This window comes from Saccopteryx leptura, chromosome 3 (assembly GCF_036850995.1).
Source record: "Saccopteryx leptura isolate mSacLep1 chromosome 3, mSacLep1_pri_phased_curated, whole genome shotgun sequence".
NCBI lineage: Eukaryota > Metazoa > Chordata > Mammalia > Chiroptera > Emballonuridae > Saccopteryx > Saccopteryx leptura.
The window spans coordinates 222,830,751-222,844,289 of NC_089505.1; the positions used below are offsets into that span (position 1 = coordinate 222,830,751).

Sequence of the window (13,539 nt, forward strand, 5' to 3'; positions counted from 1 at the left end):
AAAGTAAAAGGATGGGCTCAGGAGGGATTTGCAATTGCTGATGGCAAGAACAGAGTGCTCCACACCTGCTTCTTGCTTTATTTATAGGGGAAAATGAGGCCATTAGCAAATCAGAGATCTCTGATCACATTTTCAAGGCAACCCAAGAATTCTACCAAGTGCAGAAAACCCCCACCATACATAACATCTTAGCTTCACAAACAAGAATAAAAGAAACTTGCCTCCAGTCTTGCCGGGGGACATGGGAGTAGGATGAGTATAAACAACCCAGCACCCTTAACAGCCTTTAGCAACTTCACAGAACAAGTGAGGTGGGGGTTGGGCAGACTTTCAGCTTACTGCCAGTTCCCCACACCTCTGTCCCCCAAAAATCTAAACTGCAAAGACCATGTTGGCTTTCGGTCCCCAACAGTAAGTGACTGAAGGGCTTCTCCCCCATACGATGCTGAATAATGTATATCCTCTGACTAAAGCCTTTGCAAATTCATTGCATTAACATGGTTTCTCTGATGTTTGATGGGGAGGAGGTGTGACTGGAAGCCCACTTTCCCCCTTGACATTGACAGCACTAATCTTCAGGATGTATTATCTAATGTTGAACAAGATGTGTCCTCCAACCAAGTCTTCCCTCATACATGTCACTCATAGGATCTCACTCCAGCATATAGTCTCTGAGCTTGAGTGACATGTGTACTTCAGCTGAAAGCCTGCCTGTATTCGCTGAATTCATAGTGTTTTCTTCCAGTGTGACTTTTCTGATGTTTCATAAGGGATGCAGTGTGAGCAAAGGCTCTCCCACACTCGTTAACACTTGTAGGGGTTCTCTCCGGTATGATATCTGTAATGTTGAGTGAGAGATGAACTCTGGCTGAAGGCTCTGCCACATTTATTACATTTGTAGGGTTTCTCTCCAGTATGAAACCTATAATGTACAATAAGAGATGAGCTCTGGCTGAAGGCTCTCCCACATTCCTTGCATTCATAGGGCTTTTCTCCAGTATGAGTTCTCCAATGTTTAATAAGGGATGAAATATGACCAAAGGCTCTCCCACATTTATTACACTTGTAGCATTTCTCTCCAGTATGAAACCTATAATGTAGGACAAGAGATGACCTCTGGCTAAAGGCTCTCCCACATTCGCTGCACTTATAGGACTTTTCCCTAGTATGAGTTCTCTGATGTTTAGTAAGGGGGAAATGTAAGCAAAGATTCTCCCACATTCACTGCACTCATAGGGCTTTTCTCCAGTGTGACATCTCTGATGGCGCCTAAGTTCTGACTGGAAATGGAAGGACTTCCCACATTTATTGTATGTACAAGAGTTCTTCCCTGGATGGATTCTCTGAGAATTATTTCTCCCTGAAGTCTGTCTGAATTCCGTATTGCATGTAAAGGATCCTTCTCCAGTAGGAACATCAAATTGGTCAACAAGGACTGATCCTAAGCCTACACCTGTCCCAAATTCACTCCATTCATGATCTCCCCTAAGGGTGGTAGCAACTTTCTGAGTGAGAGACTTTTCTTTCAGATGTCTCTTGTTTTTCTGGATATTTCTCTGACTGGTCATCACAACCACAAGTTGCTTTCAGTTTGTAGCACCAGAGTTCATCTCTACTGTGTTTTTCCAGTGATGCTATCTGGAATAATTTTTCTTTGGAATTTCTCTGATTTAGCATTGATCCTATGGCTTAAGGCCTTCTCTCCCAGTCTGGGGAGGGGTGCGGGGAGACATTCTAGTATTAACTATTCTCTGTGCCAAGAGGAAGTGAAGTCCTAGAATGGATGTCAGATAAATAAGCTTTAAAGTAATATCTAAAGGAGCTATACAGTTTCTTCCAAAAATGGTATATGTCTGAGGAATGTTTTGGAGGGTGTCAAGCATAAGAAATAAGAAGATGACTGGTGATTAGGAAAGCCTGAGAGAACAGTGTTTGAATTCTAGGCATAAGGTATGTCCAAAGATTGTAAATATGAGAGAAGAGTGGAATGATGCATGCCAAAGTCTTCCCTCAACACCACAGTTAGTACCATATATTCTTGTTATATGCATATACATATGACATGTACTGTATTGCTATGCACAATGAGGTAGAGGCAGAATAATTCTCCCCAAAGATGTCCATGCCTTAATCCCAAGAACCTATAAGTATGTTACCTTACATGGCAAAAGAGACTTTGTAAATGTGACTAAGGGCACAGACTTTGAGATGGGAGAGAATCCTGGATCACTCAGGTGGGCCCAATGAGTCATTTTGAGAGAACATTTCCTGCCTGAGTCAGAAAGATGTTGTGTGAGGTCTCGACCCACCATTCATGGCTTTGAAGGTAGAGTAACTGCACCATGAGACAAGGAACGTGGCAGTCTCTAGAAGCTGGGAACACACCTCAGTTTATAGCCAGCAAGAAAATGAGGACCTCAGTTTTACAACTGCAGGAAATTGTTTCTGCCAACAACTCAAATGAACAGAAAGAGATTCTCCCCTAGACATTCCAGGATGGAATGCAGCCCTGCCAATGCCTTGGTTGTAACTGTGCAAGACCCATACAAGACTTTTGATGTAGGAACTGTAAGATAATTAACTGTGGTCTTTAAAGTTAAGCTTGTGACAGTTTGTCTCAGCAACAGTAGAAAATTAATACAATAATAATGACACTTCCACAGAAAGAAATGGCTGCTGAGGTCTCACCAGTGCTCCCAGGGGCCAGCTTCTGCACTAGTCGGTCTCATGTGGCTCTTGGGGATCTGAATGTCTAAAAAGTTCCCCAAGAGATTCTGAAACAGAGCCACATTTATAGACCACTGTAAACACATATTGATCATGAGACTAGATCCAGACGTCAGACCCTTGCTCTCATTCGGGAAGGAAAAAAGATCAAGAAAGTATGAATACAGAGGAGATCAGCAGAGATCATCATCTTCCCTCTCTGTCCTTTGTTCTAAGTTCCTGTGATGAGGCCCAGTCTGTGCTCTCAGATTTGAGCACTACTTTCCTGAGCTTTAACTCTGGCCTGAGGCTAAGATCTGCCTCAGAGATGAACACTGGCATAGACTGCCATTCGCTCCAGTATGCTTGGGCTATGTATGGTAGTAAGGAGAGCTTTGAGTCCAGAATTCTTCCCCAAGGAGTGGAGCCACCTGGGTACTCTCAAGTCACCTAGGAATAAACAGTCTCGGAGAGATGCCATTGACAGCTTGCAAGGAATAGTCCTTGTTCCTGGAAACTGCTGGTGCAGCTCAACTTTAATCAAGCTTGTCCTCACCTTGATCTTCTTTACATCATCTGTCTGTCTTGGCCAATAACCCTTTCATTTCTGGGCTCCTGAATTGTTCTGTTTGATTCCTTGCTGGCTAATATGTGATTGCCTGGCCACTTGTAACTGTTGATTTTTAGATTCCATCTAACATTGATCGTATAACATCAGTGATGATGTGTAGCACCAAGAAGCCAGAAGAGGTGGGCAGAGATGGGTACCAGGAAGGTAAACACTAGAGGAAAAAAAGAACATCTCTTTCTGACAGAGATAATTTAAAAAGTCTATGTATATTCAAAGTACTGGAGGTAAGGACTCCTAGCAAGTGGACTCATCTCAAGGGAAAGCCCCTGACCAAGGGTTCAGGGCAGATTCCCACCCACAGCTGGTTCTTAATATGTGTAATGAAGCTTAGGTCTCACTTACCTGAGTGGGCATTTGCTAAGATTTCTCTCTCTAACATGCAGGGCTCTTCTTCCTCCAACTCGCAAATCACATATGGTTTGGCCACTAGAAGCTCTGATAGTAGAGAAAGAAAAGATTGTGCCAGTGCATGTCAGAGGCCAGGCTTTGGCCACTGGTCTTCAGGGTGGAGAAGTATGATAGGTGTGGACAGCTTCCAAAGAATGGGCAATGTGAACTGTCAAGGGGAATAGCCTTCAAACTTCTTCAATTTGTAAGAAGCAGGACTTTTCTTAGGAATAAGCAACAAAAATATTATCTCTGGGTCCCAAAGAAAAGGTAAATGTCTTATCTCAGAACCCCAGGGCAAAACTCAGCAAGCAGGCCCAGACACCCCTAGCTTTTAAATAGAATAGTAATAAAGATGGCCTGATGGGCAGGCTTTGGAGGAGCTGAGCTCAACAAGGGAAGCCAGGTTCCTGAAGTTCTCCAGCATGACCTCCCTGTACAGGTCCTTTTGAGTATGGTCTAGCTGCCCCTACTTCCACTGGGTAAATTCCACAGCCATATCCTTGAATGTCAACAGGTCCTGAAACACAGAAAACACTCTTGCACCCTTGGAAGCATATCCTTGGCCCTGAGGAGATATTGGCTGGTATCTGAGCTCAACCGTAGGATGTGCAATAAGGGATTCCAAGAGTTCTTGGCTAACCCAATGCCCAGTGTTGGACTCTGTCATGTCAAAAATAGTTTTAAACTACTCCAAGGATTGTAGCATCTCACTCATTGCCCACTTATATAGACATTAAGATGTTCAGAAATGTAATCAGGGTCTTAGGAGAATTAGGCACACAGAGACATTCTGTTTAGTAGGGGGAGGTAAATGCAATCTATTTCCTCAGTTTTCAAGAGGTTTATTCTCAATTTAGTTGCATTTAATTAGAATCAATTAAGCAACACATTAGTACTGGTGCATTTGATAATGCAAAGATTAATTCTAGTGGTTTGTATTCTCAAATGCACTAGTATTAATAGTCTTCTAATTAAGTATTTTAAAATTTCTGACCTATAATTTTAATGACAATTCTTACTAACATCAAATCAAATAATTTGGGGTTATAATAACTTATTCCCCTATCTGCTGGTCAGAACACAGTTCAGCAAAAATGTATAAAAATCAAATCCCACTTAGACACTAATGATTCCATAGAATAAGTTAGAGTAACAACTTTACATTAACAAAAAAATCTCAAAATAATCAAATGATGAAAACTCACTACCATAATAACCTCTTGTGAAAAATTATTTGTTCAAAATATTCACTGCCCCTCCTCCCGAGGATATAGCTTCCCACCCCACTGACTCAGGTGTGGTCAAATAATCATTCACAAGTGGACTGTGAAGGAAGTGACAAGAGCTACTATGGGCAAAAGCTTTTAGAGCTCATGGGGTTTCTGCAATTGTTCTTTTCCCTTTTCTCTGAGAATCGGTAAAACCACCTCGTGTGTATGATGGGGCAAGAAATAAACCTTTATGGGTGTAAGTCTCTTAGGGTTTGCTGTTACTATAGCATAATTAGCCTAAACTGACTTGTTAAAAAAAAACTGGTGCTCCAACTGGGGTTCTACCCTAACAGAAAGCCTAAAATATGTGACATTGGCTTTAGGGCCAGGCTGTGAGGAAACTACCAGCACAATGGCGGCCCCTGCAATTTAGTGGTTAACTCTTTGGTAGCATTGTTGCCTACGATAAATTGAAAGATGACCAATGTAAGAGCACAGGTTTGTGATATTATGAGAAGAGGCTGGAAACACCAGTAGTGTGAATTGGTTGTCAGTGGCAGCACTGGACAAAGTAATGAGCTCAAGAGTTTGCTGGTTTGCAAAATAAAAATGGAACACAAAAGAAAATGTCCAGAAATTCCAGGATTTGCAAGGTTGGGCATTTAACTAATTCTCATTTCCAACTGGTCAGACAATATAAATAAGATTTCTGCATAACACAGGACCTTTAAAACTCAGCCTAATGGCAAGGACCAAGTCATGGGTGTGTTTTTCAAACCTTTTGTTTAAACCTCTAGATAATTTCATATGGCTCCCAGTAAATCCTTTCAGTGGGACCAAAATGCTTAGAGTGACCAAAAGTATGGCTTTTCTAAGGGAACCCAAAAAGCTCCATAATTAAGTCTAAACTGAAGGACATATTTCAAAAAAGAACTGTGTGTAGCCTGACCAGGCAGTGGCGCAGTGGATAGAGCATTGGACTGGGATGCAGAGGACCCAGGTTTGAAACCCTGAGGTCGCCAGCTTGAGTGAGGGTTCACCATCTTGAGTGCAGGGTCACTGGCTTAAGCCCAAGGTCACTGGCTTGAGCAAGGGGTCACTAGCTTTGCTGCAGCCTCCAGGTCAAGGCACATATGAGAAAGCAATCAATGAACAATTAAGGAGACTAAGGAGCCACAAAGAAGAATTGATGGTTCTTCTCTCTCCCTTCCTGTCTGTCCCTATCTGTCCCTCTCTCTGTCTCTGTCACAAAAACAAAACAAACAAAAAAAACTATGTGTAAAGCTCCTGATACATGGAGCTAACAGAAGCAAATATATAAAAAGCTAATTAAAGTTTTGAATTACACTTGAATGTTCATATCTGAAAAAAATCCCTGAGCCAAAAACCTACTTAGGAAAGATTAAAAAGGCTGCTTGACCCTAAAGAGAGCTTCTTTTCCTTGATCACCTTCATCTGTGACCAAGGAGAACACTGCAAAAGGAAGTGACTTCCGAGGACTGAGCCAAGGGCACAGAACACTGGACTGAGAGCTCCACTTAGGGAGCAGAACCAGGGCAGAACCAGAGATGTCCCTACTCCCAAGGTCAGTGAAGTCTTCCCAGTGGAATTTCCTGTCATGGCCCTGGGATTGCTGGGCACCTCCCATGCTCCCCCTTTCTGAACAGGGGTGTTTGTTGTGGTTATCTTGTCCCCACTTTATATGCGGATTTGGGCAACTTGTTCTTTTAGTTCACAGGTCTCCACACCCAGAGGAGAAATATCCAGACCTGATGCTAAGACTATTTCACCACCCAGGACTTTGATCTTGATGCTTTAATAGGATGAGGCTTTGGGGTTCTCTCTCTTGGGGAGTTTGTGTAGAGGGAGGTAAATTAATATTGGAAGATCACTGAGAAGAGAAGACTAATTATTTGTTCAAAATATTTATTACCCTGCCCTTTGGGCCCCTCACTATAGTAGGCTTATACTACCCACCTCATGGACATAAAACTTGGCTACATGACCTGCTTGGGACAATAGGTTGTGAGCAGGGGTGATACATGCCACCGAGGAGTGTAAGGACCAAGAGAAGATCAGAATATCTAAAATAATAGGATATAGGCAGGGCACTGATGGAACAGGGAACTTAAGGGTTACAGGCAGGTCCTGCTCCTGTTCTGTTAGGAAGACCATGCCCAAGGTCGTTCAAGAAGCAGAGACAGATAGGGACCCTGTGAGGCTGAGAACAAAGAAAGACAAACGTTTGCATTCCATTGGTTAAAGACCCTTATCAGAAGTTTATGTTTGGAATTCGCCAATGAGCTAGACCCAGCCCCTGTTGCTATGCTATGTGCAGCCCCCTTAGCGAATAGGTAACTGCCACATCTGCTTCTGTAGTATGCTTGCTTACTTAGGATATATAAGGAACTAGCTGTAAGCGCTAGGCGCAATTCCCGTTTGTAGCTCCCTGTGAGTAAGGTGTCTCCAGACACCTGGGAATTCGCCCCTGCACAGGTTAAACTGGCCAATAAAGAAACATCTATATTCCTGAAAGTCTCTGACGTCTGTTATTGTACCCGGTGCATGCTACCCACTGGGGGCTTGCCCGGGATTCTCCCTTGGCGGAAATTTGGGTCAGAAGCCTTTGAGCTCTAGAGCAGGGGTCCCCAAACTATGGCCCGTGGGCCACATGCGGCCCCCTGAGGCCATTTATCCAGCCCCGCCGCACTTCCGGAAGGGGCACCATCATCTCATTAGCCAAAAGCAGGCCCATAGTTCCCATTGAAATACTGGTCAGTTTGTTGATTTAAATTTACTTGTTCTTTATTTTAAATATTGTATTTGTTCCCGTTTTGTTTTTTTTTACTTTAAAATAAGATATGTGCAGTGTGCATAGGGATTTGTTCATAGGTTTTTTTTTATAGTCCAGCCCTCCAATGGTCTGAGGGACAGTGAACTGGCCCCCTGTGTAAAAAGTTTGGGGACCCCTGCTCTAGAGTGCACATTCCTGAGGTGGTAGGTGGGACGCTGCCGGTAATCCACCCAGGGCTTTCAGAGGCGGGACTCCGCCCTCTGAAATTTGGATATTTGGATTTGTTAACTCAGAAGTGACCGGTCACATTAGGAATCCTTTTTGCGCTGCGCTGCGCTGTGCTGTGTTTTGTCTGAGCCTGAATGACTGAGTTGAGTGTGAGAGAAACAAGTGTGTTCCCCGTGTTATTAGTGTGTTGCCTGTATCTAGATGTGTGGATTAATATCGCCACTGAGAAGCCGGTTGTGGTGGCGCGTGCCTGTAGTCCCACCTACTTGGGAGGCTGAGGCAGGAGGATTGCTTGAGCCCAGGAGTTCTGGGCTGTAGTGCGCTATGCCGATCTGGTGTCCGCACTAAGTTCGGCATCAATATGGTGACCTCCCGGGAGCAGGGGACCACCAGGTTGCCTAAGGAGGGGCGGCGGCCCGGGGGTGGCGCACGGCTGCTCCAGGGTGCTGGGACTTCCTCGGGGCAGCTCAGTCTGGCTGGGTGCGGTGGCACCCCACAAGTTGTCCTGCCTGCGGCGAGGTGAGTGCGCGGGGTCGGCAGGCTGGCGGCGCGGGGAGGGGGCGCAAACTTCTCGGGCTGGGGGAAGGGAGGCACTCTTCCAGTACCGCCGGGCTCTGTTACGGGGCTTAAAGGCAGCAGCCAGGAAACCCACTAACTTTAGTAAGGTTAGTGAAGTCATCCAGGGAAGAGAGGAATCCCCAGCAGCCTTTCTAGAAAGACTCATAGAGGCTTATAGAGTATATACCCCTCTAGATCCTGAGGCAGAAGAGAACAGGAGACTAGTAAATATAGCCTTTGTGACTCAGGTCGCTTCAGATATTAGGAAAAAGCTTACAGAAGATAAAGAGATTTGAAGGAGAAAATAAGAGTAAGCTATTAGAAATAGCCCAGAAAGTATATATTAACAGGGATGATCCGGAGGTTGGCAGAGCAAAGGAGGCAGCCTAGAGGTAACGGTGCCCATATCTGAAGAATACCTGTTAGCAGCCCTCCAGGAAGGTAAGGAAGAAACTATCGGGGTTCCAGAGGAGTTGCAAAAAAAAGGTGCCCAGGGTGTGGACAGAAACCAACCCACCAGACCTAGCCGCTCATCAGCCACCTGTCATAGTGCAGTTGCTGAGCACCGCTAGCCCAGGGCGGGTAAGGCAATATCCCATACCTGCACGGGCTAAGCAAGGCATAGCACAGCATTTGAAGCACTTATTAGCGGCAGGTATCCTCCGGGAATGCCAGTCAGCCTAGAACACACCTTTGCTCCCAGTCCAGAAGCCTTGGACCCAGGACTATCACCCGGTGCAGGATCTGCAAGAAGTAAACGCCTGGGTAGAGACTATTCACCCCACAGTGCCAAATCCCTACACTTTGCTAAGCTCATTGCCCCCTACTCATATCTATTACTCAGTACTAGATTTGAAGGACGCTTTCTTCTGTATTCCATTGGCCCCAAGAGCCAGGAAATATTTGCTTTTGAATGGAATGATCCAGAGAATGGACTAGTGGGGCAGTATACATGGACCAGGCTTCCCCAAGGGTTCAAGAACTCCCCCACTATCTTTAATGAAGCTTTGAGCAAGGACTTGCAGGGGTTTCGCACTGCCCACCCGTCAGTTGTGCTACTCCAATATGTAGATGACCTCCTCATCGCTGCAGCAGAAGAACAATGTAAGGAGGCCACCCTAAACCTGCTCCAGGAACTCCAGCAGATGGGGTATCGAGTCTCTGCCAAGAAGGCCCAGATTGTCACCCAAACCGTAAGTTATCTGGGATATAACTTACAAGGGGGACAAAGGACATTATCCAGTCAAAGGATTCAGACTGTGTTATAGATCCCAGAGCCCACTACCAAGAGGCAAGTACGAGAATTTCTGGGAGCAGTAGGCTATTGCAGACTTTGGATACTAGGGTTTGCAGAGCTGGCCAGGCCCCTACACGAGTTGACTTGGGGCAAAGAAGAACAGTTTATTTGGACAGACAAGGAAAGGCTTTCCAAACACTGAAGGAGGCCCTAGTAGCTGCCCCAGCGTTGGCCTTACCAGACATGGCCAAACCCTTCCAGCTGTACATTGCTGAAAAGGGAGGGGTAGCCTTAGGAATCCTCAGCCAAGAGCTTAGGCCATGGAAGAGGCCCATAGCATATCTGTCCAAGAAGCTAGACCCTGTAGCGTCTGGCTGGCCAACTTGCCTGAGGGCACTTGCTGCTACCTCAACCCTAGTTAAGAAAGCTAATAAACTGACATTGGGTCAGGACATTCAGGTAATTGGAGAACATTATCTAGAACAAGTGCTGTGAGCCCCACTGGATAGGTGGCTTTCAAATGCTCGCCTGACACAGTACCAGGCACAGCTATTGAATCCCCCGGCAGTGCAGTTTTTGAAAACAGCAGCCCTAAACCTTGCCACCTTGCTACCTTTGCCAGACCCAACAGTGGTCCATGATTGCAGACAGATACTGGACACTTTCACAGGGGCCAGACCAGACCTTCGGGACCAGGCCTATGAGAAGACGGACCTCACGCTGTTCACTGATGGAAACAGCTATGTCCAAGATGGACAGAGATATGCAGGAGCAGCTGTAACCACCCAGGACAGTGTCTTGTGGCAAAGGGCATTGCCAAAAGGTATGTCTGTGCAGCGAGCAGAGCTAATTGGACTGACACAGGCCCTCCAGATAGCTGAGGGCAAAATAGTCAACATTTACATGGACAGCAGGTATGCCTTTGCCACTGCCCACATTCATGGTGCCATTTACAAAGAAGGAGGTGCTGCGGAAGGAGGGACTGCAGACAGTCTTCCGCTCTTGCCTCAACCCTTGCTGCCTCCAGACCCTAAGTATGCTCCTGAAGAAGAGCAGGAGGGAAAGCAATTAGGGGGTAAAAAGAATAAGCAAGGATGGATAGAACTTCCAGATACTAGACTATACCTACCCCAAGGAGTTATAGGAGAAATTGTAAAGGAAATCCACGCAAGTTCCCATCTAGGGCAGAACAAGCTAGAACAACTTGTCAAGAAGTACTACTTGGGACCTCAGATTAGAAATATAGTACAATCTATAGTTTCCAGATGTAAGGCTTGTACTAAGGTCAATGCCATTAACAAGAAGCTCCCCCTTTAGTTAGGTATAGGGGAAAGTGCCCAGAAAAATTATGGGAAATAGATTTTACAGAGATGACTCCAGGGAAAATAGAATTCAGATATCTATTTGTACTAATAGATACTTTCACAGGATGGACAGAGGCCGTTCCCACCAAGGGTGAAACTGCTTCCACAGTTTGTAAGATTCTGTAAGGGAGATCATCCCTAGATATGGGATCCCCATAGCTATAGGATCTGATAATGGACCAGCTTTCATCTCTAAGATTTCCCAGGAGTTAGCTAAGAGGCTAGGAATTGATTGGAAATTACATTGTATTTACAGGCCTCAAAGCTCAGGGCAAGTAGAAAGAATGAACAGGACTTTGAAAGAAACTTTGATTAAGTTGAAGGAGGAGACCGGTGAAAACTGGGTAGAGTTACTCCCTTTTGCCCTCTTCCGGGTTAGATGTACACCTTACATTAATAAGTGGACTCCCTATGAGGTCATGTTTGGACAACCAGTTCCTCTGGTTCCCCAGCTCACCGGAGAGGAAATAGAAGTGTCTAATCATAACTTCCTCAAGTCCCTACAGGCATTGCAGCAGATTCGGAGAGAAGTAAGGGAGTTGTGGGAGCAAAGGACTGCAGCATCGGAAGACAACACCCAGAGGCTCTTGCCACCGGACCCTGAGCAGTGGGTTTGGATTCTTAACCACCGATGAGGGAACCTAGAGCCGCGGTGGCAAGGACCGTTCCAGGTACTGCTCAGCATCCCTTCTGCAGTCCGGGTAGCTGAAAAGCCCTACTGAATCCACCTCTCCCACATGAAGCCAGCCTAACCACCCGACGAAGGACCCCGGAAATGGCAGGTCAAACAGACCCCTGGAGAGCCTTTAAAGCTCACCTTCTCCTCCATTTAGGACTAATAACTCTGTGTAATTTACCCAGTAAGGAACTAAAATAAAATTAAAAAAATGGGTATTAATTAGGACAGCTGATGGAACAGTAATAACACAAAACAAAACATGGGGTAACCAAGTAACTTTTAGAGTAGATTTTTCAAAGTTCTTTGATAATGAATTCTGTAATTCCCCCGCAGCACACAGGTATGTGGGATGGAAACCTAGAACGCCTTTAGGCTCACCACAAATAGAAAATGTTGAAGTGTGTACACCCTCTCGCCATAATAGGGCGTTGTGGTATACTCCACATTATGTGTGCCCTGAGCCTCTTCCAAGGCGACGCCACACTTGTGGATCTACTGCTGATTATTATTGTAAGGCATTGGGTTGTGAAACACTTGCTTCCCAATGGAAGCCATCTAAATCTGACCCAGACATAGATCTCTTCCGCCTGAGTTTGGAGGGAAAAGGCCTAATAATGAAAGGGATTACCAATGTTCTATAAACAATTGTAACCCTACCATTGTTATCATCAAAAGGCCACAAGACCCAAGTTGGAGTAAGGGAAAAACATGGGCAATAAGACTTTATATCAAAGGTGCAGATCCAGGAACCTTCTTTACTATCAGAAGATTACCCACCAAGAATAAGCTTCTCTTTGAAGGGGAAAAGAATAAGCTAGCCCCTAGAGTGCCCAGACCATCAGCCACTTCCTTGACCAGTTCTTCCACAAGCAAAATAGACTTAGTTAGTCCAACTTCATATAATGTACCAGGAAGAACAGATTATAAAGCACCCTATCACACTGTCCATCCGTTACTTAATGGACAACAGGAAGAACTGGGATTATTAGACAAGGTGTTTACTTACTTTAATAACACTCAACCTAATATCACTGAGTCTTGCTGGCTGTGCCTTAGCCCTAAACCTCCCTTTTTACATTGGGATAGGGGCTAATACATCAGAAGGAGGAAATTTAGTTCCTAGTACTATAATCCCTCCCAATACTGGAAAACAGGACCAAATAAAAGATTGTTTTTCTGGGGGATCTCTCACCTTAGCTGAATTCCATGGAAAAGGGACTTGTTATCCCATAGCTAATTTTACTGTAATTAATTCTAATTACAGTGATTATTGTCTTAATCAAGAAACTCTGGTTAGTGATCCAGAAAAACCTAAGGTAATAAAAGCACCAGAGGGATTATGGTTTGTGTGTACCCAAGGTATATTCAAATGTATTGTTCCTACAAAACCTGAGCTCTGTATAAATGCATACATCATCCCTCAAGTGTATCTATATGGAGGCAATCCTGATTTCCTCCTTTTTCCACCTCTAAGAAGAGAAAAACGAGCTCCCACTCTAATACCTATCATAGCCACTATAGGTGTTGTAGGATCAGCAGCGGTAGGAGCTGCTGCTCTAATTCAAGGGGACTTGAATTTAAAACAGTTGTCCCATACCTTTTCTAGGGACATTGCCATACTTCAGAACCAGGTAATTTTCTTAGAAAAGCAAATAGATTCTTTAGCAGAAGTAGCCTTACAGAACCAGAGAGGGCTCAATCTCCTTTTCCTCAAACAAGGAGGATTATGTGCTGCCTTAGG

The 13,539-nt window shown here is 44.8% G+C and overlaps 1 protein-coding gene across 1 annotated transcript; it reads right to left on the reverse strand.

Annotated features, from left to right (window-relative positions):
* Positions 1-642: 642 nt before the first annotated feature.
* On the reverse strand, positions 643-4,394 carry ZNF514 (zinc finger protein 514). Its single transcript, XM_066372697.1, is given in 7 exon segments — positions 643-740; positions 743-806; positions 808-1,193; positions 1,196-1,536; positions 1,538-1,709; positions 3,680-3,770; positions 4,119-4,394. Coding segments are annotated over 7 exon segments (1,428 nt in total).
* Between the last annotated feature and the right edge of the window lie 9,145 nt (positions 4,395-13,539).